Here is a 16297-nt window from a genome sequence, read left to right on the forward strand (position 1 = left end):
AGGGTAGGGTCCCGTTTGCCTAAACATTGATATTAGGTGAAACTTTACTTAATGTTAGAATCTGCTTTAAAATTTTAGAAGGCATTTGATTTGTTTGAGAGTATTAATAGTAAATGTGTAGAGGAGCTTACCATTTCAAAAAATAAGAATTTGTCTAGTGATGATTGGGAATATTCTCACGGTTTGCTTCATTTTCTTAAAACTTTCTAAAAAACTACAATGAAATTATCTGCATCACTTTATGTAACTCAAAATAAATACACGAAAGAAATTTATGGTATAGGGCTTGTCATTTGTAGGAAGTGTAGCAGTAATGATTTCAATATTAGTTAATGACTTCTAAAATGAAAAGGAAATTTAAAAAATATTAGGCAAATGTAAGAAATATCAATATCATGTTATTCATTATAATGGCTCTGAACTCTTGATGTAAATTAGAATAAGTGGATTGGGTTGTTAATGAATAATATAATATTGATAAAGCTCAATTACTGAAGAAAATGTACTACAAGTTTTGAATTTCATAATTCAACTAAATTATCTCATAATGTTCAATCAAATAATCAAATTTAAAACACAAATAAGATAAAAGTTAATAATATAGAAGGCAAAAGTTCATGTCAGAACCTACAATAAAAAGCATACAAAACGCTTTCACGGTGATAGTGCGCCCATTTAACAATGTATAAGGTACTTCAGATATGTTTTACGGCTTTAAGATATTTAACAACTCCAAAATTCTAGACTGCCCACAATTCTGGAATTCCTTGACAACCATTAATTTGGATGTATACGTTTACATAGCCACCGGCAGGTTAGGCTCAAGTCTTTGGCATTAATTGCTTATAGAAGGGTAACATCATTCACGCGGCTAGTAAATTTGACCAAGGTTTTTAAAATCGAATCATACAATTAGGGTCCGGTCGAATATTTTGACTGTTGAAGCGAACAGATGATTCATTCTAATAAATAAAAAATAAAAATAACAGCCAAAATTGTTAAACAGTTAGAACAATTTAACCATCGGGATCAATGGATTATTAATCAAGTCAATCATTTTTAGTAAAATAATAATTTTAGGATAAACAGAGCCAATCACCTGAATTTTTTCCAATTATAATTGACAGTTGAGCTATTATTCTAACTTATTAAATGGATATATTTAACTACCAAAGACCAAAGTATTATAATATTATAAATACAACGTTTGTAGACTGAGATGTCTTCTAATAATGTCAATATTAAAATATATTTTATATTTAGAATTATTATATATATAGTCACATCTAGAAGTTCTGAAGAACCAAAACTGATTCCAATCCAATAAATCAATAATAAAATACTGACCGTACTATGTTTGGTTTGATAAAAAAACATAAGAGAAAAACAAAAAGCTCAAGAGCATGGATATCTGACTCGGCATTGACCTAATTCAATTTATTTTGAACTAAAACTAAACCAGTCTAGTCCTCACAGTTTAGCAAATCGAACCGAACGCTTCTGCTGACTAAGCAAAATTAATTGGAAATTTTAAAAGATTCTTTAACTAAAAAAAGAAAAATATAGAGTAGGAAATCCATTTTCGAATGAGAAAATCCCACATTCTCTCTCTCCTCCCAGATTGCCTCTCTTAAATCTCTAATATCTCCCTCTGGGACCCAGATTTTTATAAAAACCATCAAGAGATTTCCATCAACTTTCTGTTTTTCTTTTTATTTTTTACCGAATCAAAAACAACCTAATGAAAACCACTTATTACATTTAGACTGTGTTTGGTTTGATATTAAATATAGGAAAGTCTGTATATACAAAATCCCCCTACCTTTCCTTTCTGTTTTCTACATTTTCTTTCAAATCAAACACAGTATTAACTCTTAATTTTATTGTGCCTATCAATCCAAATTATGGGGTTCTGGCCCAATGGCTCAGTTTGGAAGGAGTATAAATGCAAATCTATAGAGTGCAAAACCTTATATTTTGCATTATTTTGTATGTATTTGTATTTTAATTCTTTTTTCCATTTTACATCCATACACACTGCAGATTTGGACTGAGTCCAACCCAAAATCGGTCCATTGGCACCCCTACTAACCCCGTTATGCAACCCAATGAATGCACGCACTTTATCCTGCCACCCGCATTGTAATGGACTGGGCCGGGTCCTATAGCAAGCCGTGTCTATTCGACATGAATGCACACACAAGGAAGGGAGCCTAACACCAACCCTGGTCCGGGCCCAAGCCCAAGCCCTATAGCAGGCTAGCATGTTTCAACTAGCGGTATATTACTGCAAACAACCACTACGCAATCAGATTACGTCTATGGTTTGCCAATTCAAAGCTTGTTAGACTGCATACCGAGGCCCCTCCCATCAACACAAGTGATGAGCTCGAAGGTGAGAAATACAAGAAGAGGAAAAAGGAAGATGAAGCAGGCGATTATACATGCAATATGTATAAATATTTATCATGGGTTGATGCCAAATCCACGAGATATATTTTATACATTTGGATATATCAAATTCCCCAAGTGATTGTACAATTAGTTGTAGACTTTTACAGAATCAAACAGAAGAAAACTTCCAACTAAACAAAGACAGGGACAACTCATTGTTTACGTAGATTCAGGGGAAAATATTACAACTCCTTTGATGCCATTGTCCAATTACAAGTATCTAAGACAAGCCTTACCAAGCCAGCACGGTGAACCATGGATTTATGGATTTATGGATGAACATAATGCATTAGATAATATGGTTTCACATTATCACATACCATAAAGAATTGCAGTTGAGGAGGGACTAAGGTTATTAATTACTTATTGCATAAATTACCAATAATAAAAGCAATGGATATCGGATAAGAAGATCATTGTGGCCTAGAGTCAGGAGCTATTGCACTTTTTTCCTACACTTGTTGCACTAAACATGTTCCATTGCACATGTTAAAAGATGTGAACAAGTTAGAATAATTGGGTTTTACAATCATGAACTGAGAATTATACACCTGTTACTGTCGTGTATTGATTGCATAGTGCAGTAGACCAGTACTCTATTGCCTATGGTTTTGGGTTCCTTTATCTCAGACTTTGCCCCACATGACGCTTGTTGTTAGTAGTAGAATGTGTACTGATCAAAATACCTTAAGATGAGATGTATAAGGTTGAGATTGGTTCTATAGAGGTCCTAAATTCATTGTCCATGTTAATTTTTGCATTTCTATCATATACACATGCTATATGGTCTCTTTCATGTAAATTATATTTTAATTTTTGTAAGATATAGTTTTTTTAAAAGTAATGAACAAGAGAAATCAAAGGGCAAATGCATTATATTTTAGAAATGTTAATGCTACCAAAAAAACACAACTTTAATTATTAATATCAGATACTCTAGAAGAGGATATAGAGTGGGGGACGGGGTATTTGCTATCATCATTCAACTGTGCCGTTTGACACGTTGCTTTTCCAGTCCCACACTCCACCCTATGGGTAAAAATGGTATTTTAGCATCAGAGTAACATTTTCTGTCAGTAAAGGGAGGATTGGTGTTTGCATATTTCTTTGAAAATAGACGGGAGGTAAATTGTAAATTTTTAAGGACCCAAAGGTCCAAAACCAATGAAAAAGTGAAAAACCATAAAGCGAAGATTTTAATGTATTATCTAGAAAGAAATCCCGATGACAAGTCCAATTTTATCTTTGGCCCCTTCTAGAAGAAATCGCGTTTCTCTCTTGGCAATTTCTCTATCCCTTCCAGAAGCCATGACAAAGTTCAGCAACTTCACTTCAAAAGAGAAAGAATGGGGCGACTATGAGGCCTTGAACCCCACTTCTTTCTTGAATGTAGAAATTCCAGTCAACAAATCTTCTATACTCCTTTAAATTTTCCTTCCCAGTTCAGTTCTCCACACCACCACTACCTATGGCTGAGAACAAAGACCTTCAGGACTTTGAAGCAGAAGAAGAGCTTTCTTTCTGCGATCTACCCATTACAGATGGAACAGAGTGGGAGGAGTTCTTCAATGACGATAGAAGGCCATCACCCGATCAGGAATTGTTTGAATTCTTCAGCGATTGGAACGCCCAGATGTGTCCCGCTGAGGATGTCATCTTTTGCGGGAAGCTCATTCCTCGTAAACAGAAAGAATCCCTTTCTGATTCCGATCAATGTCGGGATGGAAAGAGCGTAAGAGATGAAATTTACGGGCGAGAATTTTCTTGTCGGCGATCTGGGTCTTTGCGCGAACAGGGAATGGAGAGCTCTTACTCGAGTTTGAAAGGAAAGCTGATGAAGAGCAGTCACCCACAGGATTACCGGAAATTGCAGAAGGTTCAAAGTTCGAAGGCTTCCTCGGCCAAGGGGAATGAACAACGGAGTTCTTCGGTTCGTAGAGCATCGGTTTCGTCGCCTCCGGCGAAGCCCAGATGGCAATTGTTTATGTTTGGGTTGAAGTTTCCGCGGGAGACGAATCTGAAAGATATAAAAAACCGGCAGAATCGGAGTCGCCGGATTCCGACAAGTATGTTTTCTGCATTTGACGGCGGGGAGACGATCTCCGTTAAGAGGGGGGACGAGAGGGGCGCATGGAGATTTATTCGGGCTTTGAGTTGCACAGGCCACGCAAACGCTGCCGTTACGGCGTCGTTGAGTTGTATACCACACGTGTGAGATCTTTCTCTTACCCGCATTTTCACACGTGTATCAAAATAACTGATAGGGATAATGGTATAATAGCATATAAGGGCAACTTTTGAGCTTAATATTAGTAAAAGTAATATTTTTTTATAAATTAATACCGAAGTTTTCTTCGGAAATTTCTTTCGCTGAATTGCCCCTGAACGAAATTTGAAATACCTTCCAACTTTGATGCCTCAACAGAGACATAGAGGGGCGGAACAGTCATCTACATTATTTATTTGAATGTTTGATCTTTGATGTATAAAGTTTTCCTTTACGTGGAAGGAAGGATGGTGTTCACAGTACACAATGCAAGGTCATTATGTCCCTGATTCATTGAGGGTTGGTGAGATTCTGAATATCTGATATGTCAGATTCGAACTCACCTAAAATTCTTATTCATCTTCGTATTAACATCAATCTCACATCTGAAACCAATCCGAGGGTTAAAAAAGGAATTGACTGAGGTTAATCTGTTGAACAAAAGACACGTACTAGCGACTTAGACGACTTAGAGAAGGACCGATAGCAAAAAGGATTTTTATTCAAATAGCAACAACAAGGATTGAAAGGCAAATATGAACTTTGACACTTAAACATGTTTCAAACTGCATATTTATGATATCTTTAAGGGGTTAAACTTTAAAAAAGTGAAAATTCCTTGCTTCGTGGGGCTACACAACAGGGGTAGCCCATCCCCTTTCCCTTAACCCCCATCAACCCCTCGTGGCACCGTGATTTGATTCCAGGTCTCTATTACTATCTTTTATTTTGGGTCAATTAACCTGCTAAATGTGATAATTTGGTATTTATCATTAATTAATCCATTAAGTAACATTTTTTGAATGTTGGGTTTTATTGAGATGTGACTCTAATTTTCTTTAATAGAAGAAGTAAGGATTTGGGACTATTCATTTTTTTGTTGATTCTGCCATTGATAAAGAGAATTAGATGATACTTGAGGAGTATTTGTGCCTTTTCAAATGCCACTTAATAGTTGATTAACGACAAATATTGGATCAGCATGTTTTGAATGTTTAAGTATTAAATTGCCACATTTTAAAGTTTGGGGACCAAAGCGACACTAGGCCCAAAGTACAAGGTACTAATCAAGAATTTTTTCTTTAAAAAATTAGAGACGTTATTAAAATAATTGTTTATGCATCCGTTAGATAGTTATTAAAATAATTGTTTTAAGGGTAAATTACAAAGCCCCCCTGTACTATAGGGTCTCTGACAAAGACCCCCTATACTTTGTTTTGTGAGAAAGACCCCCTTGTACAAAGACCCCCTTGTACAAAGATCGCCTTCCATCCAAAATTCGTCATTGTAGTATTTTAATCACTGTATTTCCCTTATAATAATTATTTGGACAATTTTAACCCTCTCTTGAGTTAAATGAGAACACCGGCAAAAATGACCCAAAAAAAAAGCTCTAGCTATTACCCCCCCCCCCACTGCATCGGGTCTTTGTTTACAAAGCAAAATGACTTATTGGAATCGGAAGCAAAGATGGTAGGAGATGAGGAATGAGTTGCTGAATTTGATGTGTTAACCATTATAGAGGATGGGGATGAGGAGACAGAAGATGAAGCTCAGCCAAATGAAGAACTAAAACTCCACTGTTCAATGTTATGAATCTATGTACTCCCCTGAGTCGAACCAGAGAAACCCACGTACATGAAATCGTTGATGAACTATTCCAGGTCGAGATTGAATGACAGAAGTGGGTCGGTTGGCTAGAGAAACAAAGATATTAAACAACCGAGTCGGGCCATTATAATCGATCCAAGCATCCACGAGATCCCCGTTTTTTAGCTCCACATTAACTTCACCCAAATCACCCACCTGAGTAGAAAATAAGTTGTTCAGATCCAAACCCATATGGTTCCCATTAATGTCCCTAAATTCTACATCCATTAATGTGTCGAGTTCAACCGCAACAAGTCCAGACATCGCATTTCTTCCAACCAAGCCAAGGATCCCACCAGTGTTGCCGACCATCTTGTCATCCGACGAGATTAGAAAAGCAAATCCTCCATCGATGGAAGATGGGTTGAGATTAGTGACCAAGAAGGAGAAAAAAGTCGAGAAAGAAGCTGGAGGAGTCTCTGGCTGGCGAAACCTGACAAGCTTACTATACAAGATCCTCCCAACGCCAGAATTAGGGACGGACAAATCACAAGTGAGATGCAAGCTACCATTACTCAAATGAGCATCTCCGAGAAGCTTAAGACTGTTTAGAGTTAAAGTTCCAAGATCAAATTTTGTTGATTGAGAATTAACTACGTTGTCGGTGTTGAAAAATGGGGTCACTATAACTTTGGAGGAGAAACTTTGAGGCGCGTCAGAAGACACTGTCTTTAGAACGTTATTTGCCCCCACTCAATTTCACTGAGTTTGTTGTTGGGTTACAGGAAAATCCATTCCCATGATACAACAGAGCCTTGGGCGAGAATTTGCAACCAGCAAAGTTGAAGAATCTCCGGAGAAACCTTATGTGAGACTGTAGCAGATAGAACTGAGAGAGAGAAAGAGAAAGTGGATTTCGAAAATGTGTGTTTTTGAAGTTTGATTCATGCTCCTTAAATAGTTTATGAAGAGGTATGAGGAAAATGTAGGTGTTGGTTCAAAGAAGGCACCTTGAACAGTCACAATTTCAAACATTGTGACTATTTAAAAAGTAGTTAACAATTAATGACTGTTAACTTTGATTTGTGCCTCTTGATCACACTCGATCGAATTGTGACCGTTGATCAACGGTTAGCATCGCACTAAAACCAAAGCTGCCATTTGCGAGCCACACAGGTGCGCGCGAAGTGCATGTAGGTGAAGGTACAAGTCTCGATCAATGGGAGGTTGCTAGTTAGTGAGTTTCAAGCTGAAGAAAAGCTGATTCAGGTAGGGTTGAGTCATTCGGTTAGGTCATCGTGCCAAACTTAGGGGTACTTTTTTGTTAGTTTTCTACTTAGTAGTTTGGATGACTTTGATTCACTTATGCAAGAGACATGTCAGGAGTACCTACTTGGGGTCTCTTCCAAGCCATGAAAATGAAGAAGAGGAAGTTAACCCATAATGAGGCTCCTCAGGTTGGGCTAGTAGCTTCCAAGGTTGTCCACATTGACTTCATCTAGGAATAATAGTAGGATGGTGTTGCAACAACATGCAATGCCATCCGAACTTCTGAGGAGAGTCACCCGCCTCCTAGAGCCAAGGAGATTGACACTTTGGAGGTCAGCTCTAGGGTAAAGCACTTGCTCCTGGATCCAGTGGTAGTGTTAGAGATGAGCATGGCCACCATCATCCCAAATGAGGCGGAGGCACAAAGTTCAAGGCAACCTACTCATGTTGGTGGAAAGATACTTCATCACCTCATGGTGGTAGGTGCTTTTAAGACACTAATTTCTATTGTGTGCATTTCCCTTGCCTTTGTCCCTCTTAGGAATTTTTTCAAGCGAACTCCTTGGCGCATGCCTTGATGGGTCAAGCCAAATCGGGTTACTGGTAGCGCAAGGCCTTGACAAGGGATTTGAAGGACTCCCAATGTCACTTGGAACAAGCTTCTAAACTTGTTTTAGACCTGAACATTGAACTAGCATAGAAGAAACTATAGAAGGACAAGTTGGTGAAGAAAGTTGATAACCTAGCCAGCAAGCCGGAGCAAATAGAGACCAAGCTTGTAGAGCGACTAAGTTCTCTGAAAACATCCGCACCACCAAGGTCAAAGGCGTCAAAGAGTACAGTGCCTCTCGCCAGTTCCATTAGGAGGACTTTAGTGTCGCTTTCTTCTACTAGGGCTTCAAGATATACCACATGCTTATAGCATCCCTAAGCCCAAAGTTTAACATCGAGATGTTGAAGAGCTTGGCCTACACTGCCAAGATGATGGATTGAGTCGATGAGGAGCCCAATTCCGAGGAGGAAGAAGGAGATGGAGGTGGAGATGAGGAAGCCGTTGACGATGTTAAGGAAACACAAACTAAGGGCAATGACATGCCCTGTAACATTGATTGACCATTTGCCTCTTTTCTTGAACCCCCATACATACATGATGTATCCCGAGCCTTCGAGCTCTGTTTTATACTTTTGTTGTTTTTGCTCTTTGTTCTTCTTCTTTTTGCCATAGTAATGTACCCTCTTTTGATTATGTAATGGAGTGCTTTTTGACTTTCATGTGTTGATCTTTTTTCTTTGTACCTTTTTATTTTTTTCTAAGTCATAAGATGATTAGTGAAAGTCAGCTAAGTAATGAAACAGTGCCAAGCGGAGGTGCATAGAATAAGTCACATGAGTGGGTGTTCGCGCAGAGTTGAGCTCGAAACTATCAAGATATTGCTTACAACACTTAGCAAAATTTCTAAGTTTTAACTTAGGAGCTTGGAACTGCAGATGTAATATCTTCTTAGGTTGTTAGCATTCCACGTACGGGGGACCTACCTCCCCTCAAGAGTTTTGAGCTCATAAGTCACTGGTCTTAGTACCTTAGTCACCTTATAGGGACCCTTCCTAATTAGGACCTAGCTTTCCCATGCCTAGCTCAGGCACCATGACCTTCCTCAGCATGAGGTCACCAGCTTGGAAGCAACACCTTTTGACTTTGGCATTATGGTATCGAGCTACCCTTTGTTGGTAGGAGGTAGACAAGATCCCTGGTCACTTATCTCTTCGATTAAGTCAAGGTCGGCCCTCCACTCATCATCATTTTCCTCCTCATCATATATTTCCGATCGTAAGGTTGGCACCCTCGATCTCAATAGGGATAACGACCTTCATTCCAGGTGTTAGGTTTAATTGCATTTCACCCATTGCTATTCTGCTCGTCATTCAATATGCCTATAAGACGTTGGGAGATCGTTGACCCACAATCCCTTAGCTCGGACCAGCCAACCTTTCAGGCCTCACAAGATGGCCCTATTCGTGACCTCAACTTGCTCGTTCGCTTGGGGTGAGCGACCGGGGTGAATTTTTGTTCGATTCCTAGCTCAATACACCAATCTTAGAACTTGATGTCTTCAAACTACATCTCATTGTTCGATATCAGTACGCGGGATAGCTTGTATTGACAAACAATACATTTTTAGAAGAAGTACTCGATGTTTCGGGCTGTCATGATTGCTAGAGGCTCGACCTCAACCTACTTGGTAAAATTATCCACAGTCACAACCAAGTACCTCCTCTGCTTAGTTTCCAGTGGGAAGGGACCAATGATATCTATCCTCTACTAGACAAAAGGTTACGGGCTGGTGAGGGTATGTTGGCATAGTGCTGGCACCGATCACAACACAAACTGGATTACATCTGCCCTCATTGTTGGCCAGTAATAACCTTGTCGGAGGGCATTTTGAGCAAGTGCCCTACCTCCAAGTGTTCAACGTAGAGTCCCTCATAAATCTCCCAGAGCACGTACTTGGCCTCGCTAGGTTGGAGACATTGTAAGTAAGGAATGGTGAACTTCTTGTACAAATGTTCATCAATTATGACGTAATGAGCTGCCTTGAATTCAATCTTCTAAGTTGCATTCTAATCTAAGGTCAATGCTTCATGGCACAAGTATTTGAAGAGAGGATCCATCCAGCTTGGTTATGTGACCTTCACAGGAGAAACCTCCTCCTTTATCGCCTTCTTTATGCTATGACGTGATAAGTCTTCTATGTTGGTTGTCCTCCTAGTATTGTCCATAAGGACAACCAGCTATAAGGGCGCATTGACCTAAGCATTCTTGTACCTTGATATTTGATTTATGTTGAAGGAGTTGAATTGTTTGATTAGCCCATGTACCTTTTCTAAGTATTTCACCATCGTTGTCTCCCGAGCTTCACAGTGTCTGTTCACCTTGTCCACCACGAGCTGGGAGTTACAGCATGCTTCTACGTTCCTTGCACCAACCTCCTTTGCAAGGGATAGGCTAGCAATGGGGGCCTCTTACTCAGTTTTGTTGTTGGATGCCTGGAATCTGAAACATAGGGCATACTCTAGCTTCACCTCGTTGGGTCCTAATAGAATCAAGTCGGCTCCATTGCCTCTCTAGTTCAATGAGTCGTTCACATGGAGGATCCAAGGTTCTTCATCCTAGTTGAGGGATGGTTTCGCCCTGGTGAACATCTTTGAGTTGTATGTAGGCTCATCTAGTGTTGAGGTTGGCGAGCTAAAGGTACATTTAGCCACAAAGTCTACCAAAACCTACACCTAGACTGCTGGGCACGACTTGAACTGGATGTTGTATTCTCTAAGCTTGATGACCCACTTCATCAGTCTTCTCGAGACCTTCGGCTTTTGCAACACTTGGCGAAGGGATCTATCGATGATAACGACGATAGTGTAGGTTTGGAAGTAAGGGCGTAACTTCCGACTGATATGATGAGCACAAAGGTGAGCTTCTCTATGTTCGGGTACCTAGTCTCAATTGCATGTAAAACCTTGCTTATGTAGTAAATAGGTTACTACACTTTATCTACATTCCATACCAGATTTGAGTATACTACCATGGAGGTTGCATGTCTATTGTTGCCTTAATTTACTCAGGGTTCGCTTCAAATGCCATGTCAGGTGACTATGTAATTGAGAAACTTGCTCGATGTGACTCCAAATATGCACTTGTTCAAGTTATATTTTCTTAGTACAACATACACATCAGTTAAATCAACAATAAGAGATCTGGAATTTTTTACTTTATAATCTTATCTTCTACATAAAATTTTACTTTATTTCCAATTAAATTTGAAAAAAAAATATTTACAAGACATTAGTAGATCACCTCGATATTCTTTAGGTCGAAAGGCATAACCTTATAACAATATAGACCAGTTTTGGTTACAAAAGTTGTTTTCTCTTGGTTCTGCTGGATCCATGTGGATATAGTTGTAACCGAAGAAGGCATCTATGAAACTCAATATCTCGAACCTCAATGTGATATCTACCAGTCTGTCTATCCTTCGGAGTGGGAAGCTTTTTTTTTTATAGACTCAGTTCAGGTCAGTGTAATTGACGCACATTCACCACTTCCCATTTTCCTTTTTGATGAGTACCACATTCGCTATCTAGGTCGGGTACTCTACTTCTCTAATAAAGTCGACACTAAGGAGCTTCTTAACCTCCTTGTCAATGGTCCTCTACTGCTTTGGGTGAAGTTTCTTTTCCTCTGCTTTATGGGTCTAACCAAATGATCTACATTAAGCCTATGGGTAATAATAGAGGGGTCTATGTCGGGCATGTTGGTAGGAAACCAAAAAAATATATCTACATTAGAACGTGAAAAAACTTACTAATTCAGAATGTAGAGGTTCCTTGAGTCAGGATCTATTTTGGACCTTATTCACGGGCTCGGTATATGAGACTAACACCAAGACGACATCTTCTATAGGCGAACTTTGTCCTTGCCAGACTCTAGGAGCAGTTCCAAGTTGACCACCGACGACTGCTTTGCCTTGTCTTTCGAGGCTGCCACTTCTAGGACTCTATTTGGTCCCTGCACACTGCCCAACTCCAATCTTGGTGGGAAATTTCATAGCCAAATAGTATGTGGATACAATGGATCCAAGTGCGTGTAGGATAGGGTGACCAAGAATGGCGTTATAGGGTGAGTATGTGTCAATGACTAGAAAACTATGGTCGAATGTGATCCTGTTAGGTTAATCCCCATTGTAATTGGCAGGTTAATCCTTCCTAGTGGTCAAACAACCTCCCCGCTAAAATCTACTAGTGGTACGTTGGTAGGGACGAGGTCCAACCTTTGTCGCTGCATCTTCTTGAAAGCTTCCACAAAAAGAATGTTCGTCGAGCTTCCACTATTGACCTAGATGTGCTTTACCTTGTAGTTGTGGATGATCAACTTAACCACAAGGGCATCATCATGGGGATAGTGAACCCCTCTCTTATCATCTTTAGTTAAATAAATCACCTCCTAGCCTCTTGGGGAAAGGTTCTCCTTGTCATTACTCAGGTCGCACACTGATGCCTCCTTATCTTGATGGAAGTGGCAGTATTGGTCTTGGTTTTTGTTGGCCAGGTTTCCCTTTAGATGAGGTGGCCACTTTAGGTAGTTAGTCGGATTGATCTCCATGAGGATCTCTCCCCTCCTCACATTTGTAGTTATTGTATTTCATGGGGGGAATCTTGGAGCGTCGTGTCGACAACCCAGAGAGGTGGGGCAACGACCTAAAGTGACTAGGGGCCGAACAACCTATACCTACGACATGGAGACCTTGAGCACCTTGACGACCTGTTATTCCTTGGTTGCACTTGCTATTACTCTTGCCTCGATCATCATCGCCCTCCTTCCTCTTGCCGGTTTCAATGAGATCCTCATGTGTATGAAGCGTCTCCTTGTTATTCATATATTTTTGGTCTTGCTTGACAAACTTCTCCATGTCCTCTAGGGGATTCTTCGCAAGCGTCCTCCTAAGAAAGGGGTCTCAGACACTGTGGATTGTTGTAGTCATTTGTACGACAGGGTCAATATTCTAGATTTGCAAAGACTCCAAATTGAACCTCTATACATACTCTTTGAGCTCCTTGCCAGATTTCTGATAGATCATCATTAGGTGGTCAGTAGTCTTCGAGCGACATTTGTTGGTGGAGAATTGAGTGGCAAAAAGTTAACAAACTAATCCCAGGTTTTGATGGAACCCAGAGCTAGATTAGAGTACCACATCTGAGTCGCCTAATAGAAGATTGTTGGGAAGGCGAGGCACAATCTTGCCTTGTCTACTCTGTGCAACTATATGACGGCCTGAAAGTTGTCGGTGTGGTCAACCAGGTCTGTCATTCTATCGAGGTCTCCAAACTTGGGGCCTTGAAGTCCTCGGTCCAGGGTTCAACAATGATCTTGGCTGCAAAGGTTGAGGCTTGGATGAATTGGGGTGTAGTTGGAGTGTTTGACCAGTTGACATCGTGGTCCTTAGGGGGTTCTATTGGTAGTCCTCCACCTTAGGGCCGAGTCAACTTTTAATGTGCTCATGCATGTGGCACCTCCTACACTTGTTCCTTCTGGACCTTGATGTCGAAGCGGTATTATCTGACCTGACTGAGGTGGTCACCTTGTTGGTCTTCTCATTAGGGACATAAGTAGCATCTTATGCTTAAGAAGTTTGGGTCCTTGCTAGGTTCATTGAGACATCGATGAGTCAATGTCTTCGAGACACGTTTCACCGGTGCTAGCAACGATCCACATCTAGTCTCTTCGAAGCATGCGGGGATGGGGGTCATCCTTGCTAGGTGGGCGATGTGCTATTGTCGGTTACGGAGTTGACAGGTGTTCTAACCAGATAAGGATAGATGGTACCCTAGACATTGGCTGGCTACTCAAGTTGTTGGTTGCCTAGGTTGGGAAGGTCAAGCTAGCATTCAAAGTCATCAACTTGTTTTCCCGAAGTGATGTGCTCCACTTTGTTGAGGAGCGACCTATTGGTCTAGGCCGACTTGTCTTAGTTCGACCTATCCCTACATGGCACCGATGTGTCATTAGACGGTTCAGACTCGCCATGTGTCTCTTCGTGATTCGTTAGCCAAATTACCCCTAATAAAAATACCATAAATTATTAATAAACTTTTAATATAATATTTATAATAATTATATATTCATAAAATATTAATAAATCAATAATAAAATAATAAGATATTGATTATAAAGCACTAATAAAATAATAATAAAGTACTAATAAAATGACAAAATAACAAAATAATAAAATAATAAAATCATAATTGATGCAGCACAATCCGGGCACTCCTAGCTGGCTGCTGACTGGCTCCTGGGAAGCTTCTCCCTGATGAGGCCACTCACTCTGACGGGTTGTCTTGGCCTGCTTTGTGGCCGGGTGCCGAGGAGGAAGTGACATCTGGGCCTGAGGCAGAGAGGGAAACTGCTGCTGGTACTGGTACTGGGAAACCTGGTGCAACACTTGTTGTTGGTAGAGTTGAAATTGCTGGAACTATTGTATTTGAGCCTGCATGGCCCGCATGGATTTCACTAAGTCCTCTAGTTGGTTCGGGTTGGACGTTGGGGGCACAACCGAGGGTTCAGCAGAGGTTGCTCCTACTGTAGAAAGGAGCGGGGCAATGGTGGGTGCCACTGTAAAAGGCACATTCAAACTGGGGACTCCGTCCATGGTGAGGGGGACGGTAAACTATCTAATGCAGACAGTAGGAAGCTAGGGCTGCCCCCATAAGCGTTCTGGTTGTTGCCACGTCCGACATTGCTGGAAGAAGCCATCAAGAGTGCTAAGTTTTCAGAAGAAGGTGCTATAAAAGCTTGGAGGAAGGCTTTTAGAAGCGTTTCCCACAGACGGCGCCAAATGATGCGGCATGATCCGGGCACTCCTAGCTGGCTGTTGACTGGCTCCTTGTTGGCAATGAACAGCACCTGAGAAGATGAAGAAAAAGGATTCTCGGGGATTTGCCCCACGGGAATACTCCGAAGCTTAAGTTAGAACGTTGGGGAGGAAGAAGAGAGAGTATAAAAGGCTAAGAGTGTAGATCGCGCTAGATCACTATGTCTCGAGATTAGCTCGTGAGCAGGTAAGAGTGCAAGTTCAGATCTAATTCGAGAGAGAGTCTGTCTCTCTACTTAAAGGGCTTTTATAGGGGCATTCTTGTCAAATCAGGCGTAACCATCAATGGGCTCCTGTCGCAGCCGTTACCTGCCAGGGCTGCGCAGGTGATCATTACAATGTACTACCCGCTTGGCCGAGTGACACGTCTCCGAAGGGACAGGCACGCCACCATCTGTCGAGAGATGTGGGCCAGATTGTCAATCGGGCAGGGATTGCACCGTCAGTCGGGAGACGTGACGCAGTTTGACGAGTACGGTCTTGTCAGATGGAAGCTTCCTGAGAGTGTCGCATCACAGTCACGAGTTACTTCGTAGCGAGCTATCCTTGCCGCGAGCTACTTTGTATTAAGCTCTTGGGGGTACTTTGAGGTGACCCTCATCAAGGTTGGTTTCTAGGGCAATTCTTCTGCCCAGGCGCTGGAATGAGTTGGTTTCCCTAGCTCACGAGTTGAAATAATCTTGGAGTATTCCCTTCTTAGTAGCTCGGGGGACCTGGAGCTCGCGTTGTAGCGAGTTCCTTCTATAGAGCGCCATGACACGGTGAGCTATTCTATAGACTCGTAACTTGGTCGCAATCAAACCATGTTGATGAGCTGTTGCTCGTGCTGAATTAGGTCCACATGTCATCATCTCATTAGGTCAGGTCAAATCATCCTCCATTAGTAATAACAATAAATTTAGATTGTATCCAATTCATTTACAACCCAACCCAAACAGGCTTGGGGTTGTCAATCAATCAATCTTTTGCTATGCTCACATTTATTTGGCATTTTTTTGTGACCCTACCCAAATGGGCTTAGGGCTGCCAATCAATTGATTTTTGCCCCCACCCCAAATGGGGTGGTATTAAATGGGAATAGGAAAAATATTTTTGCCCTACATTAGGGACAAGATGGCATGGAATTTGCATATAATTCCTTAAACTCATCCCAAACTTAATGATAAATTAGTAAAATATTCCTAGATTTAATATTAATTTTTAAAATATTTCTAGGTTTTTCCTAAATTCCTAAAATCTTAGAATCCCATAATTCCATTTCTAAAATACTTATAAATTTTTATAATTCAATTTC

The 16297-nt window shown here is 40.7% G+C and overlaps 1 protein-coding gene across 1 annotated transcript; it reads left to right on the forward strand.

The window, feature by feature from the left end:
• The first annotated feature begins 3680 nt into the window (after positions 1-3680).
• On the forward strand, positions 3681-4829 carry LOC148870054 (uncharacterized). The gene has a single exon (XM_088972084.1). It carries the CDS (start codon positions 3923-3925, stop codon positions 4667-4669), a length of 747 nt encoding a protein of 248 aa, XP_088828210.1. The 5' UTR covers positions 3681-3922; the 3' UTR covers positions 4670-4829.
• The last annotated feature ends 11468 nt before the right edge of the window (positions 4830-16297 follow it).

This window comes from Nelumbo lutea, chromosome 2 (assembly GCF_056320005.1).
Source record: "Nelumbo lutea isolate HS-2025 chromosome 2, American lotus-T2T, whole genome shotgun sequence".
Classification (NCBI taxonomy): domain Eukaryota; kingdom Viridiplantae; phylum Streptophyta; class Magnoliopsida; order Proteales; family Nelumbonaceae; genus Nelumbo; species Nelumbo lutea.

Excerpts from the sequence above, each read along its gene's own strand:
- LOC148870054 (XM_088972084.1), top strand. The coding sequence starts at position 3,923 with ATGGCTGAGAACAAAGACCTTCAGGACTTTGAAGCAGAAGAAGAGCTT.